Here is a 17,686-nt window from a genome sequence, read left to right on the forward strand (position 1 = left end):
ATATGACATTAATTTTCTCACATATTTTTCAGCTGATAATAATAGTATGAAGCCACACACATGTTGGCTATATATCCCTTTATTATTACTATTTAATATTGTGATTGAATCACCCTATAATCAAGTGCACTGTTCATTAAAAAACAACAATTCTTTAAACTCTAAACTCAATAATATAACTAAATTACCATACCATGGTAATAGTCCTGAAGTAAAAGTTCATTTTGCTAGCAGAATTGTTGAAAATGAATATATTGTTGCATTTAAAGGCTATTATAAACCACATACACGTGAAAATTATATAAAAGCTGCATTAAATTCATCTGGTATTCATAATTGGAAAATTTTATTTCGTAACAACTTAGCTAGCAATTATCCAAGTGATTTTGATGTTGTTCTCTTGGAAGAAACAGACAGACATAATGGTCTTGATGCTTTAACTGATCATCCTCTTATTAGAAGAGTAACTCCCCAAAGACTTGTAAAAAGAAGTTTAAAATTTGTCAATGCATCAGAAGATACAGAGTTTCTAGAATATAAAAATTTCAAAAGAAAAATTAACAATTATGTAAGGTTTTACATTAAATATTTTAATTTTTATATGATTAATATTTTAATATGACATAGAATAGAATATTGCAAGTTTATTTATCATAACTTATATTTTAGAACAATCAGTTCTGGCAATCAAATAATCGACATACATCACGTAGATTATTAAGAGCTATACCAAGACAAATTACAAGTATACTTCAAGCTGATGCTCTATGGAGTATGGGTGTTACTGGAAATGGAGTAAAAGTGAATAATTTTATCTGAAATATATATATTGTTAATGACATTTAAAAAAGAAATAATAGTATTTACATAATACAATTATTGTTAGGTAGCAATATTTGATACAGGATTAGCAGCTAGTCATCCACACTTTAAAAAAATTAAAGAACGTTCAAATTGGACAAATGAAAAAACATTAGAAGATGGTTTAGGTCATGGTACATTTGTAGCTGGAGTTATTGCATCTTCTTGTATAGATTGTCTTGGTTTTGCACCAGATGCTGAACTTCACATTTTTCGTGTTTTTACTAATACTCAAGTACGTTTATCATATACTTAATATATATATATATTTTTTTTTTACTTAACAATTTTACCTTTCTACTTTTCCTAGGTATCATATACATCATGGTTTTTGGATGCATTCAATTATGCTATACTTACAAAAGTTACAGTATTGAATCTTAGTATTGGAGGACCAGATTTTATGGATCATCCATTTGTTGATAAAGTATGGGAATTAACAGCAAATGGTGTAATTATGGTTTCTGCAATTGGTAATGATGGACCTTTATATGGGTAAAAAATCAAATATTTTTTTTATATTTATTTTTTTTAATTTTAAAATATATAAATAAATTTAATTTTATTTAATATAGCACTTTAAACAATCCTGCTGATCAAATGGATGTTATTGGAGTAGGCGGAATTAATTGGGAAGATCAAATAGCAAGGTTTTCATCGCGTGGTATGACAACATGGGAATTACCATCTGGATATGGAAGAGTAAAACCTGATTTGGTTACATATGGTTCAGGAGTACGAGGTTCTGCATTACAAACAGGTTGTAGAACTTTATCAGGAACTTCTGTTGCTAGTCCTGTTGTTGCTGGAGCTGTAGCACTTTTAGCCAGTGGGTTTGTACAACCAGATGGATCTCAATCTATTAAACAAAGAGTAATTATATGTCGACATATCTTCTTATATATTTATCTTTTTTATATAATTAAAAATTTTTAAATTCATATTAACAAATTAAACAATTTAAAAAAATTATTGTTTAAGATAACACCAGCAAGTATGAAACAAGCATTACTTAATTCTGCGCGTCGTTTATCTGGAGTTGGTATGTTTGAACAAGGTGCTGGAAAGTTAGATCTTTTACGAGCATTTCATTTTCTACGTTCATATACACCAATTGCTACACTTAGTCCAAGGTAATTGTTTTTTTGATATTATATTAATATATTTTTTAGTATTAATTTACATATAATATGATATACAATGCAATATAATGCATAAAGCATGATATATTATTAGTTATATAGATCTAACTGAATGTCAATATATGTGGCCATACTGTACGCAAGCTGTATATCATACTGGTATGCCTACGATTGTAAATATAACTATAATAAATGGTTTGGGAGTATCTGGACATGTAACAGAATTTATATGGCATCCGTATACTGGCAATGGTAACGGTGAGCGAATTGATGTATCAGTAACTCATAGTGATGTTCTTTGGCCATGGTCTGGATGGTTAGCAGTTGCTATAACAGTTCCACCATCTGCCCGTGGTTGGCAAGGCATAGCACAAGGTTTAAATTATTTTATTTGTTTTCGTTTATTTTCATTTCTACTATATTAGAAAATATATTTTATAAAAATATTTTATAATAAAATGTAATATTATATATAGGTCATATATCTGTTACAATTGAATCACCACCAAGTGATGGAGAAGAAAAAGTAAGACAGTCTAAAATAGAATTACCTTTGAAAGCAAAAGTTATTCCTACACCTCCACGTCAGTAAGTAGAAGTATAAAATTATAAGTATAAAAGTATTAAATTGTACTATAAAATTAAATTGTATATATACTATACTATATATACTATAAAACTCCATGATTTACTTAATACTGAATAATATTTTCTTAATAGTAAACGTATCCTATGGGATCAATTTCATAATTTACGTTATCCTCCGGGTTATTTTCCACGAGACGATTTACGTGCAAAAAATGATCCACTTGATTGGAATGGTGATCATATTCATACAAACTTTAAAGATATGTATCAACATTTACGTAATGCTGGTTATTATCTAGAGGTACTTGGTGCTCCATTCACATGTTTTAATGCCAAAAATTATGGTACCTTACTTATTGTTGATAGTGAAGAAGAATTTTTTCCTGAAGAGGTAATTATATAATAAAAATAATATCATATATGTTATAGTGAAATATTTTTCAGGTAGCTAAATTAAGGAGAGATGTAGAAGAAGAAGGTCTTTCTGTAGTCATATTTGCAGATTGGTATAATGTCACTGTTATGAGAAAAGTTAAATTTTATGATGAAAATACTCGGCAATGGTGGATACCAGATACAGGAGGTGCAAATATACCAGCTTTAAATGATTTACTATATTCTAATTGGGGGATTGCATTTAGCGATCAAGTACGTAATGGCCAATTTACTCTTGGTCAACATCCACCTGTAATTTTTGCTTCTGGTACTACAATTACTCGGTATGTAATTTAAAATATAATATAATATAAAATATATATTATAATTATTTAAATTTCTTTTTTTGTCTAAAAATATATTTTTGATCAAGATTTCCGAAGGATGGAGTTATTCTTTATGCAGAATTACATGACCAAGGACAAGAACTTTTACTTGAATCAGAATCAAAATCTACAATGGCAGTGCCAATTCTTGGACTTCTTCAAACTAATGGTCATATGAATATGAAGGAAATATATAATGATAATTATAGTAACAATATAATAGCTGAAAAAGAAAATATGGAAAAAAATAATATGAAAGATCAAGCTAATATTGTATCAGGTAGAATTGTAGTATATGGAGATTCAAATTGTATTGATGACAGTCATTTACAAAAACGTATGTTTTTTTTTATAAAATCTTGAATTTATATAATAATTGTATTAATACTATTTTTCAGTATAAATAATTTTATTTTTTAGCTTGTTTTTGGATGCTTGATGCTATATTGGAATATACAACAACGGGACATATCGCAACTGTTTTTACAGATGAAAGTCAAACTAAGGCAAAAATTTTTGAAAAGTCTAGTATTTTAGACAGTAATGAATTACCTCAACGTATGGAAGGAAGTTATTTAAAACGTCATAGTAAAGTATTACTGTCTGAAAGTACTAATGCTGGTCATATTAGACCACTTCCATCTTGTCCTATTATTATTCCTGTTACTCCAAAACCTTTAAATGAATCTGTGCCTATGTAAGTTATTAATAAATTTTATTAAATGTTATCCAACAAATAAAATATTATTTATAATTTTAATTCTATTCTAGAAATCTCTATAAACCTCAAAAATTATTATCTGTTGGAGATACAATAATTGCAATAAATCCAGTTCTACAAGATTCAAGTCCATTATGGCTTAGAAGACGCGTTGGTGGTGCAAATATTCCTACATTACATCACGCGGAACGAAATAATATTGATGAATTAAAACAAAATGATCAAGATAACAGTGTAACATTTACACGTAAGTGGAATTACATGGCAGGAATAATAATTATAGGAAGTATTTTTTTCTATTTATTAAATCGGTGGAATTGTTTAATAACAAAACGGCATTCTCGAAGAAAACGAACAGTTGGTAGATTACGCAGAGTTATTCAAACAATTTCTCTACGCAGAGTGCCTCAAATGTGATTGTATTTGACAAATCTATAATTAATACAAGATAATATTCAATTATCTGTCGTAAACGCTTAAAAAAATATAACAAACTATATTATGTGCCTTTAAATATATAGTATTCAATATAAATTTAAAAATTATAGAAATTATTTTGATAAATTTTATGTTGTTGATTAATTTCAAATAACACAAATTTTTGTTAATATATGAATGCAAAATGCAATATTACTTATTATTACTTTTATTAATTATATAAATGAAAAATAAATTACGATTAAAATACAAACTTATTACAAATAAAAATATATGTGTAATAAAATATATTAGTAAAATATATAAAACAGATATAAATTTGCACTATAAATTAAGAAAATATTATTTTAGATTCAATATTGATAATATTTTATACATGTATTTTTTCAAATATTTTAATATTTTAATTAATAGAACACTCATTTACTTTAAGTAACAAATATATATACAAAAAGTATATTATCAACTTATTATTAATTTATAATTGTAATAATTATTAGATTTTTGTATAATGATATCATTATCCATTTTTGTTACAAACAAGTAGTGATACAATATTATTAGTCTAACAATATTACTACTTTGTAATATAGATTACAAAAAAATCCATACAAATAAAATCGTTTTTTATACATATATAAAATTATTTATTTAATGATGAAAACATTTATGTGTACAGATATTTATTTTTACATATAATATTTGCTATATGCATAATATTAATTATTTTTAGAATATTCATTATATTTGAAATATTTTAATTGTAAAATGGGTTATATGTAATCCAATGTGCCCTATCTTGTTCTGCTGCAGATTTGTGGGTAGTGAAAATACTTTTGAAAACTTCTGATGCTTTAGGATCTTTAGCAACACTATAATTTTCTTTAACTTTTTTATATGCCGGATCTTCAGCTTCTGTTCTATTAGTAATCTTAGAAGTAGAACTTTTATCTTCCTTTTTAATTTTTTTCTTTGGTATTTCTTCTTGTTTAATTTCTAATGTTTGATTATCTTCATTATATTTCTGTTTCTTAGATTTTTTCTTAGCTATTTTTCGTAGTATCATATTCTCTTCCATCAATTTAAGATCATTACCTTCAGCATTTATGATAACAATATCTTCTTCAGTAAAAGGTTGTTGGCATTGATGACATATCTAAAAAACATGATATAAAATATAATATAAAAATCACTACATATTAGATATATTCTTTTCCTTATAGTATTTCTTAGACATTTTTATTTTTATTCTTTTAATTCTTTTAATGATTGCTTACCTTACTTTTGACTTCTTTAAGTGCTCTTTCACTCATTACACAACCACATGACCATAAAAAGCAAAATTTGTATTTACCATTCATTTCTAGTCCAATAAGTGGACAAATATATGGACTTTTTCCTTCATCTGCATAACAATCTCCTTTTTTTGCTTTATTACCATCAAATGCTGGATTCGGTGTCAAATTTAAGTTTTTTATATCTTTTAAGGTTTTAATGTGTTGTGCTGATTCTGGAAGTGTACTTCGATCAAGGAGACCTTCTAATACAGATTCTTTACTATAAAGATGACCTAAACCACAACCAACTACTGGTGGTTGTAATGGTAATTGTTTAATTGTGCAATGTCTCCACTTAAACGCTAATTCTGCTTCCTTATCTTTCTACAAATAATTGTAATAGTATATTACTTTGTATAGAAAGATCAACATTTATAAATAATATAAAAATACATAATCTAAATAAAAAATAACCTGTTCTGGTTTTTTCTTAACTCTTACGAGTTCATCTCTTCGAGGAATAGTTCCACCATCACAACCCATGATATATTATAAAATGAAATTGAAAAATTACTAACAACTTATTCAAATTTAACGAAATGTATATTAAATATTATTGATTATACAGAATATAACATTAATAACAATAAATAAAGATACGTAATATAATTCAATGCTACCAACTTATTATATATGATGAATGTAAATAATGATTTTATTAAATTTTGAAAAAAACAAATTTTTAATATTTAATTTTTATTATATATAATCCATATAAAAAGATATTTAAAAAAATTTAACATAAACTTAATATTTTAATTAAAATTTATATGTAAAATATTTGAATTGAATGATTTTAGTATTGGTAACAATACTGATCTTGTGAACGGTTCCAAATCAGCTGATATTCTCTTTTGGTTTATGATTTAGTTGCCGGGTGGGTCGTAAGGCAGCAGCACACAATTGTCATCACGTGAGGTCACAATGGTTTCTGATGGTTTCGAGGACTAGTGATTAGAACAGCGAATGTTTTGGATTTCTTGAGAAATTCAAGCATCTGCCGTGTTCTGCAAATAAAGATATAATTCGAAATATTTAGTAAGTAAAACTATTTATTTTTTATTTAAAATATATTAATAATGTATAAATTACAATTATATGGAAAATTATAAAATGCTTTTAACCCATGTTTTAATGATTAAAAAAACTTAAAAATTATTATAGAAATAATCGTAATATTTGTTTTCGTATTATTTAACGTAATATATTATATGTTTGTTATATTGATTGATATTAAATAAAATTTTCTTCAAATTCGTTCGAAATTTAATATATGACGTATTTTTTATGAAAATGTTAAATTTTTTTATATTATCGATTTTATGATGGTTTATTACTGGGCGCCATTAAATTATTTCAATAATAAGTTCATACTAAAAAACTTGTGTGCCTATCAATTCAAGGATATCTCTTTTAGCCTGTAATTTCGTGCACGCTTGTCATTTCCCTATATTGATCGTTCTACAAGATCAACGCGCCATTCTTGCACTTAAGTAGTATATGTCACGTGGAAAGCGCGCTTAATTACATAATACCACAATCAAAGAAATACATTGTGCCACACCCCCTTTTTTTTTTAACTTTTTAAAACTTTGTACATTATTTTTAAATTAAAAAAGTTCTGAATTATAAATTATAATTTATTATATACATGAGCAATTAATGAATATATGAATAATGCTCTTAGGATTATAGAATTATATATTAATTCTATAAATTAACTATGTTTGAAAGTAAAGCAGGTGGTTGTTTTGACAAGACTATTTATTTTCTACAGATTTTCAATTCAAAAATTTATTAATAACAACATAATTACTATTCATTTATGATTTTAATTTAGGTCATATAAATTTTATATTTTAATTTTATATTTTTGCACAAATAAAAATAAATAAATTATTTTATATATATCTATATATATATTTTTTATTTTATATGTATATATTAATTATATATTTTAATATATAAATATTAATGATTAAATTATTATATAAAAAATTTAATATAATTTATTATAGAAAATACACAAATAAATAGATATATATAATGAATGGTAAAATATTGAACTTTATATACATTAAAACATAATTTGTTATTATAATGTTTCAGATAAATTAAGTAATTTTCATTGGAATATTGTTCAAAATGACAGAATATTGGTTAATATCTGCACCAGGAGATAAAACATGTCAACAGACATGGGAAACCATGAATAATTTAACATCAAAACAACATTCTTTATCAGTTAACTATAAATTTCATATCCCAGATTTAAAGGTGGGAACATTGGATCAATTAGTTGGTTTATCAGATGATCTAGGAAAATTAGATGCCTATGTTGAACAAATAACACGCAAAGTAGCAACATATCTGGGAGAAGTTTTAGAAGATCAAAGAGACAAACTTCATGAAAATCTTTTGGCAAACAATAGTGAGTAAAAATATTAATGTTTATGTTTTTAGAATTTGCTCTTTGATTTAAATTTGCATCTATTCTTTAAAATAAGAGAATAGATCATTGAAAAATTCAGAGATTCAAAATTATTTATTATTTTTTTATCAAACATTATAATATAATATATATATAATATTATATAATAGTATGATTTAATTAAATAAAATGTTCAAATATTAAAAATTATATTTATAACATAATATAAAAATATATTTATAATATTATATTTTTTGGATCTCTGCAAACAGGTATCGATCGATTTTTTGTGTATAATATTTTACAATAAAATAATATTGGTTGGCAAAAACATCAATGAATACTATACACAACACGAAACATGCACACAACTTAGAATTTTTCTTTAATGATGATCTTAAACATGTATCAGTTGATTTCTAAAAGTTTTAATTTATTCATTGATAATAATAATAATAATAGCACGATTAGAATCTTTAATCCTTATTGTCCTCAGTATCCTTACATTAATAGATTAATAGATAAAAACAAAATTTTGTCTGTGTACGCTATTAATAAAATAACAACAATATTATTTTTTTACAAATTGTTATAATAAATATGTTTTTTTATTGAGGATAATATGCAGGCAAGATACTTGTGGCTAGCATATATAGTATAATATATATTTTTAGATATGATGTGTACCATCCTTTTTTTTTTTTATTAAACATAATTTTAATATTTGGTTAAATTAATCTATAATATAAAAGGTTTTTATATAATTTTTTATAACAAAATATTCATTTAAATATTAAATGTTTTAAATATATAAATAATCAATTAATAAATTAAATAAATAATCAAGTAATTTGTACAATTATCCTTAAAAGAAAAACATTAAAAATTATATGTATTTATTTTCGTGAATAATAATTTATGTAATCTATTACAATCAAAATATTTTATTTAAATATATTAAATCAATGTTTCTTTTTTAAATATTATTTCTTTTTTTTATTTTTTAATTATTTATTTATTATTCTAATTTTTTTATTGTATTTAAAAATTAAAAATTTTATTTAATGTACAAGATATGATGGTACACATCATATTTTGGCATATAATTTATATATCTGTAGAATGCTTATTATTATAATTGGATTAGAGTTCATTTAATTTATTACTTACTACAAATAATTTCTCATATTTGTGGTGTTGCTTGGCTTGCTTTATTTAATTTGGACCACATTAACCCTATTTCCCTACCTTATTATTTTATTAACAAATGCTCATACATGTGCACCATCAAAAATGTATAAAGCCTCCAAAATTTTAATACACAAACATGCAGTATCATCATATATTGAAATATAATAAAAAAATTTCAAATGTAGAGATTTAAATATATAGACCACATTTTGTTAAAAATTTGCAAAGGACGCAAGGAGTTGCTTGGGTTACTGTGGTCACCAAGCTCCAATTAGTTATTACAAGGATTTTTTCCCTTTTTTTCTTTAGTTATTTTATTATTCCTTGCAATATTCCTTAAATTGCATTATTAATCATTTGCAATTTAAATTTATATCATTGCATATCATTTGCTCATACTATTTTCTATTTATTTTAAATTATGTATTATTTCAATTTTATTTGTGTTTTTTTCCTTTCTTTCATTTTTTTATTGCTTTGCTACGTCGGAGTATTTAACGAAAAATTTATTTAAAAGTTTAGGTAATAGATATTACAAATATTTATATAGTGCAATTTTTAATAATGGGGAAAAAGGAAAATAAGAAGAAGAATAAATAGCAAATTTTTTTACAAAAAATATTTTAATTTTATTAATTAAATTATTTAATTTTATTAATAATTTATTAATTAATTTTATTGATTAAATATTGTAATCATGAGGTGCATATCTTTTATAAATACAATTACTTATATCTTTTTCAGCATTAAACTTTATATTTTCAAAATTGTTTCTTTTAAAAAAAAATGTTTGATATTTATATACTTATCAAAACTAAATAATAAAAATTAGAATTTAAATATAAAAATTTAATTATAAAAATTATAAAAATTAATTTTCGCGATTAAATTCTTAATGAAACAAAAGTTTCTGTGCGCTAAATACTCCGTGATTTTTTTCTTTTTGAGTTATTTTGATTGAGTTTCGACAGCATTGTCGTTAGGCATTTGCGTAGGACGCAATAATAGTTGAACGAGACGTAAAAATCGCGCGGAGATTGGGACTGGGCTGTAATGGATAGGTCAAACGTCAGTGGATGGGGAGAGCTCGAGCCCCGAAGGGGGTCCGGACACCCCGCCAAACACCCCCGTCACCCCATCACACAAGTCTTCAAAGGAGCATCACAAGCAGTGGAAGGAATCGGAGAAATGTGAACCAGAACCAGCCGCCTGTTTAGGTCAGCATCATTACCAGCGTCATCATCATCACGAACATCATCATAGTCATAAACATCACAATCATCCTTCTGATGTTGAAAAAAAATCATCACATAGTCCTCAAGGCATCTGTGATGTTAGATCATCAAATGATCCTTTATCAGCATATTCGTGCTACCATGCGCATTGGTGCGCTGCTTCTACCTCTTCTACACCTATTCCTAGTCCTACTCCTACGAGTCCGAGTCTTTCCCTTTCATCAAACTGTAGCAGTGAAGGAGAAACCAGATGGCAGTCGGCGACACATCATCGGACTACTGAGAAAGCAGATCGATCTACCTCCAATCGCAAATCGTTTGGCAATGACGACGACGAAGACGATGTGGACCAAAACAACGACCAAGACCAAGACCAAGACCATAGTGGCAATTTGCCCAATCCAGGTACCCGTCCTATCACCGCCAGGTCAACCCGTCGAACCCCTTTTCCCAACATAGCTGCGAAACTTGTTCAACCTATTTTCCTGTGCACCTCGTGATTCGCCCGTTTAGCGACCGATTCTTGTTTTGTCTTATCTCTTTTGGAGATAGATATAGGAGAGAAAGAAAGAGAGAGAGAGAAAGAGAGAGAGGTTGTCATTTTATAGTATTGAAAATTTTAAACAATAAACTTCGCATGCAGCTTTTGCTTAAAATAAAAAAAAAACAAGAATAATTAAAATTCACGTAACTCTTATTTCAATTCTTCTTCTAGTCACTATATAATGAAAGCGTCTTTATGATCCTAGTGCGCATTTCCTTCAGTGTCAATTTTGCACAATTTTGCACTACATATGCAATGTTTGTAATGCTAAAATATTTTATGCCAAATTTTGCCTCTAATGTAATAAATTATTTCAGGTCTTCTTAAATGTTAATGTGCTATGTCAGATAAGAAAGCATTGCTTATTACATATTTTATTTTTATTTTTTTTATCACTGTAATAAATTATCTACACTTTATTATAATTAAATTTGCATTGTTCAAAAGACATAATTTTCTTTGTATTAGTGACTATTTAAATATATTTATTTGTATATATTTCAATAATTTATTAAAATAAAAAAAGCACATTATGAGTCATGACAATCTCTCTCAAATGTTTACAGCATACACCAAGTGAGACAGTACCAAAAGAAAAGAAATACTTGGCTTAGTTTACTTAGCTTGTAATTCAGAATACAAAAGCCTAGTATATCAAATATTTTATGTTGTACTGCAGTAATTCCCTCAATGATATTACAACAATATTTGATTTCTTATGCACGCAGGAATTAAAAAATTGGAAGATAACAGACAGCTATCCATATTCTAGCACATTTTAATTGCAGCAAATGTGTGTACATTCTTAAAATTTATTTTTCGGGAAATGCTCTAGTTTGTTTTAAGTTCTTAGCTAGTTCTTTTTCACTCCTGCGTCCTAGTGATGATTATTCCACAAATTCTATACAAACTACAAAACACATTAAGATTTTTTTTTTCTTTTTTTTTTTTTTTTTTAATTCATTTATAATAAAAATGGAAGTATTCTATTTGATTAATATCTTTTTGGAAATCATTTGATCAATTGTTCCAGGTGCTGTGGACGAATGAATGAACATATAGTGTATTACCTCAATCATTATCAATTTTTTTTTTCCCTTTCAACATTTTAAATGCTTTTTATAATTTTTTATTTCTTGTTCTTTTATACCATACTTTGTTTCAATTTTTCTATGTATGACATTTTTTTATATGTTATTTTCAAAAGATACATGTTTAAATAAATAATGAATTTATTAAAAAATACTCATATGCAAGAATTTAATAAAATTGATATATTATTACTATAAGTTAATATGATACATATAATTATTATACAATATTTTATATATATATTATATTAATTATTTAAATTAAACATGATGTTATTAAAATTCATTATTATGAATCATAAAAGTATGTGTGGATTTAAAATTATCACAAATACAACATAAAGTATGGTTTAAGAACATTCTACATTTAAATGATATTACTTTTTTAAGTAACATCTCTCTATCAATTTTATTTTTTTATTTTTTTATTTTTTTTATATATTTTTTATATTTTCTCCTATACCTAGCTTTTACATGCTTTTAAACTATTATTTTCTATAATTTTCATAGAAAGACAATACTGTACAAACTATAATACATGTACACACACACATGTATATATATATATATATATATATATATATATATATATATATATATATATATATTTATATATATTATGGACGTTAGCACAGATTACAGATGAGACATAATTAATAAAAATTTTAAAACACTTATCGATCGGTACATGGACTTATAATATACTGTTTCGCATGATCAAATAAATTTTGATGACAGTATAGTGCTCAATATCCTTCAACACTACAAGTTATTCATATCACAGAAAACATCCTATGATTAACTTTTATGAAGTACTTCATGAACAATTAGCATGAAATGCTTAAATATTTTAGCTTAGCTGTATACTATATGTCTATGTTACTATTGTTAATGTTACACTATTTAGATCATTATACATGATCATTATACATGAACTATTTAAAAAATAATGATTAAAAAATACAAACAATTTATATTATATAACATCATATAATCATTATATTTTTGTAATTTTCATTACATTCGTATTCTAATGAACCAAGTATACATGCGTGCATGCGTGCGTGCGAGCTTATTTATTTAAAATTATCCATTGACAGCTATTATTATAAGAAAATATAATATATAATTCAAAATTCGTTAGTAATTACAGAATTTTCATAAATTTTGTTTGAATGAATATTTTGTTGTAAAATTTTTTTATTAATAATAATTATAGTGAAATTTTAGAACATTGAATTAATTGAAATTAATGAGATTAACTGCTTTATTCATTCAAACATTATTTACGAATAATTCTTTTGTATTACAGATATATAAATAAATTAACTTCAACAAATATTTATTTAAAAATATGTTTAAAAAGAATTAATTAAATAAAAAAATTTTATAATAAAAAAAGAAGTGATAATATAAAATGCTTCTATATATTAATGTTGCATGCTATATTTTTGTTAATGTCTCGCTTATTTTCGTAATGCTAATAATACGTAAGGAGCGTACTAGAATCAAAAAATGAATTTAGTAGAACAGTCTTTCTCTGTTATCTTATTATTATCAATACTCTCCTTATCACAGAGTCAATCTAAAAATTATTTTAATTGTTCAGCTAAAATTAATTTAATTAGATACATATTCATATGCATAATTTTATTGTACATGTGAAGGCGTATATTTTATATATTTTTATATACATATAAAAAGTAATATAATTATTGTTTTGTTAAGAAAAAAGAAGAACAGATTCTATATTTTTTTATATGCTTAAAAATATCTTGCATAAATAATAAATATAAATATTATTACTTATATTAATTTTACCATATAGTATTAAAATATATATATATATATATTCCCGCATTTGTACAATATATTTACAATTCAACAGAGCTTTATCATTTCTAGCTTATGAACTTTATCAAATCATTAAAAATATATACAGTATTCCATTTGTAACCACACTTGAGCACTTAAAGTATATTACATGTAATTAAACATTGCATGTTACTTATGATTTCATAATTTCAAAATTGTACTGAGCTCTGTTTGAATATTTATATAGAAAATGAAAAAAAATAATTAACTCAGAACAATTACATTAACATTATGAATTTATTAGGTGATCTACCATCATATATAACTCGATTCCAGTGGGACATGGCAAAATATCCTATCAAGCAATCATTAAGAAATATTGCTGATATTATCAGTAAACAAGTGGGTCAAATTGATGCAGATCTTAAAACTAAATCTACAACATATAATAATTTGAAAGGAAGTTTACAAAATCTTGAAAAGAAACAGACGTAAGCCATAAATTTTTATTAATATCTAATATTTCATATATTTAAACTTCTATTAATTTTAATTATTTATTTTTACACTTTAAAAATTATTTAAATAATAATAATAAATAATTGTTATATAGAGGAAGTTTATTAACAAGAAATTTGGCAGATTTAGTGAAGAAAGAGCACTTTATTTTGGATAGTGAATATTTAACTACTTTGCTTGTAATTGTACCAAGGTAAATTCACTTAATATATTTATCATTGTTATTTTTTTAACTAACAAACAAATTATTCTATGAAATTTTAGAGCAAATTTTCAAGATTGGTACAGTGGTTATGAAAAGTTAACAAAAATGGTAGTACCACGTACTACACAACTTATTACTCAAGATTCTGAATATGGATTATTTACTGTCACTTTATTCAAAAAAGTTATTGAAGAATTTAAATTACATGCTCGTGAAAAAAAATTTATTGTTCGTGATTTTACATATAATGAAGAGGAACTAGCAGCAGGTATATAAAATTTTGATAAAAAACATTTTATGAAAATTTCATAAATAATTAATTTTTTATTTATTTGAAAATTAATTTTTTTCATTTTTTAATTTTATATTAAATCAATATTTATATTATTATAATTTATTAAAATAATATTGTAGGGAAAAATGAAATAACGAAATTGGTAACTGACAAAAAGAAACAATTTGGCCCTCTTGTACGTTGGTTAAAAGTTAACTTCAGTGAATGTTTCTGTGCATGGATTCATGTTAAAGCTTTGCGTGTATTTGTAGAATCTGTTTTAAGGTAATAATAGAAATTATCTCAAATCATGTATATTGTAATAAATCATTATATTATATATTAATGTTTATTTAATCATATATTAATTAAACTATAACTTATCAGGTATGGATTACCTGTGAATTTCCAAGCAATATTATTGCATCCTCATAGAAAATGTGCAAGACGATTACGTGATGTTCTTAATCAACATTATGCTCATTTAGATTCTTCTGCTACAGCATCTTCTGCTGCTCAAGGAACTCAAGATGTAAGTTGTAATGTTTTAATAATAAATTATTTCTTAAAATAATTTATTTTTATTTTTTTATAAAAATTAATATAACGTTATCTTCTGTGTTTATTTAAACAGAGTGTGGATATACCAGGATTAGGTTTTGGCCAAAATGACTATTTCCCTTATGTATATTATAAAATCAACGTAGATATGGTTGACAATAAGGTCTAATTATTAAAGACAAATCTATTTTCTTAAATTTTAAATATTCTTTAATTTACGTAACACATACTTCTATAACTCCAGGTATTTAAAGCAGGTGCGTACGCAGTAGTATTTTCTGTTTACATGAAATATGTTTTATTTTTTAAAATTTTGTTATTTTTGATTTTCAATGTAAATCTAATTATCCTTCATTCACTTGCAGGAGTAAATTAAATATTTACTTAAAAAATATTTTTATAATATTTTTATAATACATCAAATACCTGGAGAGATGTATGTACTTTGATATTAGCTCAATAAACTATGCATAATAGGATGTACAATCATTTGTATAAATTTTAGCAAACACATTTGAATATATGTTGCAAACTTTTTTTTTTGAATGGGCTATATTTAATTGAACAAGATACCAATAAATCAAATTCATCATATAATTAACTGCTTTTCAAAGAAAATTAAAATATTGAAAAATTTATTGTTTCGATTATAATAACGATATATTGCTTAAAATGTCTGTATGTAAATGTATCAAAATTCTTACAATTAAATATAGCACAATCTATTTTACATAGTACTACATAATGAACGGAAAATATCGTGCCAGAATAGAAATTCTGCAATGTATAATTGTAGTATTTTATGTATTGTTTATAAAATTAAGATCATTGTGAATATTGTTATAAAAGAGAAAGTTCATCTTGTTATAAAAACATATGTCATAATATCTGTTTTGATTCAAATGCTTTTATCATGTTTATTCAATAATTCTTCATAATGCTTATATTATACAAAAACTAGTAAAATAAGTATTATTCAAATATTAAAATACAGTAAATTTATTTCATTAAATATAATGAAAATGTTTTAATAATGCAAAGTATATCAGATACATGCTAATGTATCAAAATGTTATTTATTGAAAGTTATAAAACTCCAGACATATTTGTTTGACTCTTAAAGTATTATTATTAATGTTATATTTTAAACTTTAGTGGTATATAAAAAAAATTTCATTGTAATAAATTCAGTTCAAGTATTAAATTTTGAAATCTTTAAAGGCTGCACAAAAATAAAAAATAATAAAAAACTGTTATAGTACATATTATTTAAACAGATTGTATTATAAATATTTCGTGTATAGAATTTATGCTTTGCAATATTATTTTAATTCCTCGCTTATATCTTATTTCTTTAATATTTTTAATGTATCAACATAAATTGATATATGTCTGAATATATTCAATTTCATTCTGTACATACATATTGAAAATAGAGAAAGGTTACAGGTATAGTAATATTCTTCTTGATTTAATCAAATGTATTTTAATCTATGAATTTATTTTTATTTAAAGAATTAATTGTTATCAGTATTTCAAAGTACATCTGTATTTCAAATTGTTATACGATATTATTATACAATTGACGATAAAGTATTAATTAAAATAAATAAAATTTTATCGTCATTAATTAAATTTTATAAAAAAACGTTTTCCTAAGCATTAAATAATAGAAATATGCACTCTATGTATTAAAGATATTATATGTATCATACTGATAATTTTGAAAATGTATTATTTTATATGTCAAAATTAATTATAATTATATTTATAATTTTAAAGTTTTAATTGTAAAAACATTTCAGTTAGAGCGATGACAATATTAGCTAAATGTTAAATCAAAGAAAATAAATGAATTAAATTTAAATATATGTGATCAAAAAATTATACTATGATGTGTATACATATTAAATATGAAATATCATTTAATCATTTGTTAATTAAATAGATTAAATAATACTAAGTAATAAAT

General features: G+C 24.2%; 3 protein-coding genes across 11 annotated transcripts; 2 read left to right on the plus strand and 1 right to left on the minus strand.

The window, feature by feature from the left end:
- The first annotated feature begins 46 nt into the window (after positions 1 to 46).
- LOC107997634 (membrane-bound transcription factor site-1 protease) lies at positions 47 to 5,154 on the plus strand. The gene is made up of 13 exons (XM_017056376.3): positions 47 to 568; positions 670 to 801; positions 887 to 1,096; positions 1,172 to 1,356; positions 1,437 to 1,734; positions 1,843 to 1,994; positions 2,098 to 2,378; positions 2,480 to 2,591; positions 2,724 to 2,982; positions 3,036 to 3,310; positions 3,400 to 3,689; positions 3,773 to 4,049; positions 4,124 to 5,154. Exons 1-13 carry the CDS (start codon positions 47 to 49, stop codon positions 4,488 to 4,490), a joined length of 3,360 nt encoding a protein of 1,119 aa, XP_016911865.1. The 3' UTR covers positions 4,491 to 5,154.
- On the minus strand, positions 5,132 to 6,669 carry LOC107997633 (replication termination factor 2). The gene is made up of 3 exons (XM_017056375.3): positions 6,263 to 6,669; positions 5,789 to 6,172; positions 5,132 to 5,667 (listed from the first exon to the last, which is right to left on the minus strand). The coding sequence occupies exons 1-3, from the start codon at positions 6,329 to 6,331 to the stop codon at positions 5,269 to 5,271; spliced, it is 852 nt and encodes a 283-aa protein (XP_016911864.1). The 5' UTR covers positions 6,332 to 6,669; the 3' UTR covers positions 5,132 to 5,268.
- A 77-nt stretch (positions 6,670 to 6,746) lies between these two features.
- LOC107997632 (V-type proton ATPase subunit C) lies at positions 6,747 to 17,685 on the plus strand. 9 transcript variants are annotated; one of them, XR_009829640.1, is made up of 10 exons: positions 6,747 to 6,886; positions 7,958 to 8,279; positions 10,532 to 11,110; positions 14,460 to 14,646; positions 14,769 to 14,867; positions 14,939 to 15,147; positions 15,294 to 15,438; positions 15,541 to 15,685; positions 15,788 to 15,971; positions 16,080 to 17,685. XR_009829640.1 is itself a non-coding variant. In XM_062074729.1 (9 exons), the coding sequence occupies exons 2-9, from the start codon at positions 7,994 to 7,996 to the stop codon at positions 15,881 to 15,883; spliced, it is 1,746 nt and encodes a 581-aa protein (XP_061930713.1). In that variant the 5' UTR covers positions 6,747 to 6,886; positions 7,958 to 7,993; the 3' UTR covers positions 15,884 to 17,685. The 9 variants fall into 9 exon arrangements, 4 of the variants coding, with proteins under 4 accessions (XP_061930713.1, XP_028522436.1, XP_016911863.1 ...); XR_003697682.2 differs by having other exon boundaries at positions 10,532 to 10,687; XR_009829641.1 differs by lacking the exon at positions 6,747 to 6,886 and adding an exon at positions 7,339 to 7,590 and having other exon boundaries at positions 10,532 to 10,687.
- Position 17,686: the final 1 nt, after the last annotated feature.

The sequence above is a fragment of the Apis cerana genome, linkage group LG5 (genome assembly GCF_029169275.1).
Source record: "Apis cerana isolate GH-2021 linkage group LG5, AcerK_1.0, whole genome shotgun sequence".
In the NCBI taxonomy this organism is placed as follows: Eukaryota; Metazoa; Arthropoda; class Insecta; order Hymenoptera; family Apidae; genus Apis; species Apis cerana.

Excerpts from the sequence above, each read along its gene's own strand:
- LOC107997634 (XM_017056376.3), top strand. The coding sequence starts at position 47 with ATGAAGCCACACACATGTTGGCTATATATCCCTTTATTATTACTATTT. Across the intron at positions 1,357-1,436 it reads AATGATGGACCTTTATATGG|CACTTTAAACAATCCTGCTG; the intron begins GTAAAAAATCAA and ends TATTTAATATAG. Across the intron at positions 2,983-3,035 it reads AAGAATTTTTTCCTGAAGAG|GTAGCTAAATTAAGGAGAGA; the intron begins GTAATTATATAA and ends AATATTTTTCAG.
- LOC107997633 (XM_017056375.3), bottom strand. The coding sequence starts at position 6,331 with ATGGGTTGTGATGGTGGAACTATTCCTCGAAGAGATGAACTCGTAAGA. Across the intron at positions 6,173-6,262 it reads TTAAGAAAAAACCAGAACAG|AAAGATAAGGAAGCAGAATT; the intron begins GTTATTTTTTAT and ends AATTATTTGTAG. Across the intron at positions 5,668-5,788 it reads TTAAAGAAGTCAAAAGTAAG|ATATGTCATCAATGCCAACA; the intron begins GTAAGCAATCAT and ends CATGTTTTTTAG.
- LOC107997632 (XM_062074729.1), top strand. The coding sequence starts at position 7,994 with ATGACAGAATATTGGTTAATATCTGCACCAGGAGATAAAACATGTCAA. Across the intron at positions 11,111-14,459 it reads TGGCAATTTGCCCAATCCAG|GTGATCTACCATCATATATA; the intron begins GTACCCGTCCTA and ends TGAATTTATTAG. Across the intron at positions 15,148-15,293 it reads TGAAGAGGAACTAGCAGCAG|GGAAAAATGAAATAACGAAA; the intron begins GTATATAAAATT and ends ATAATATTGTAG.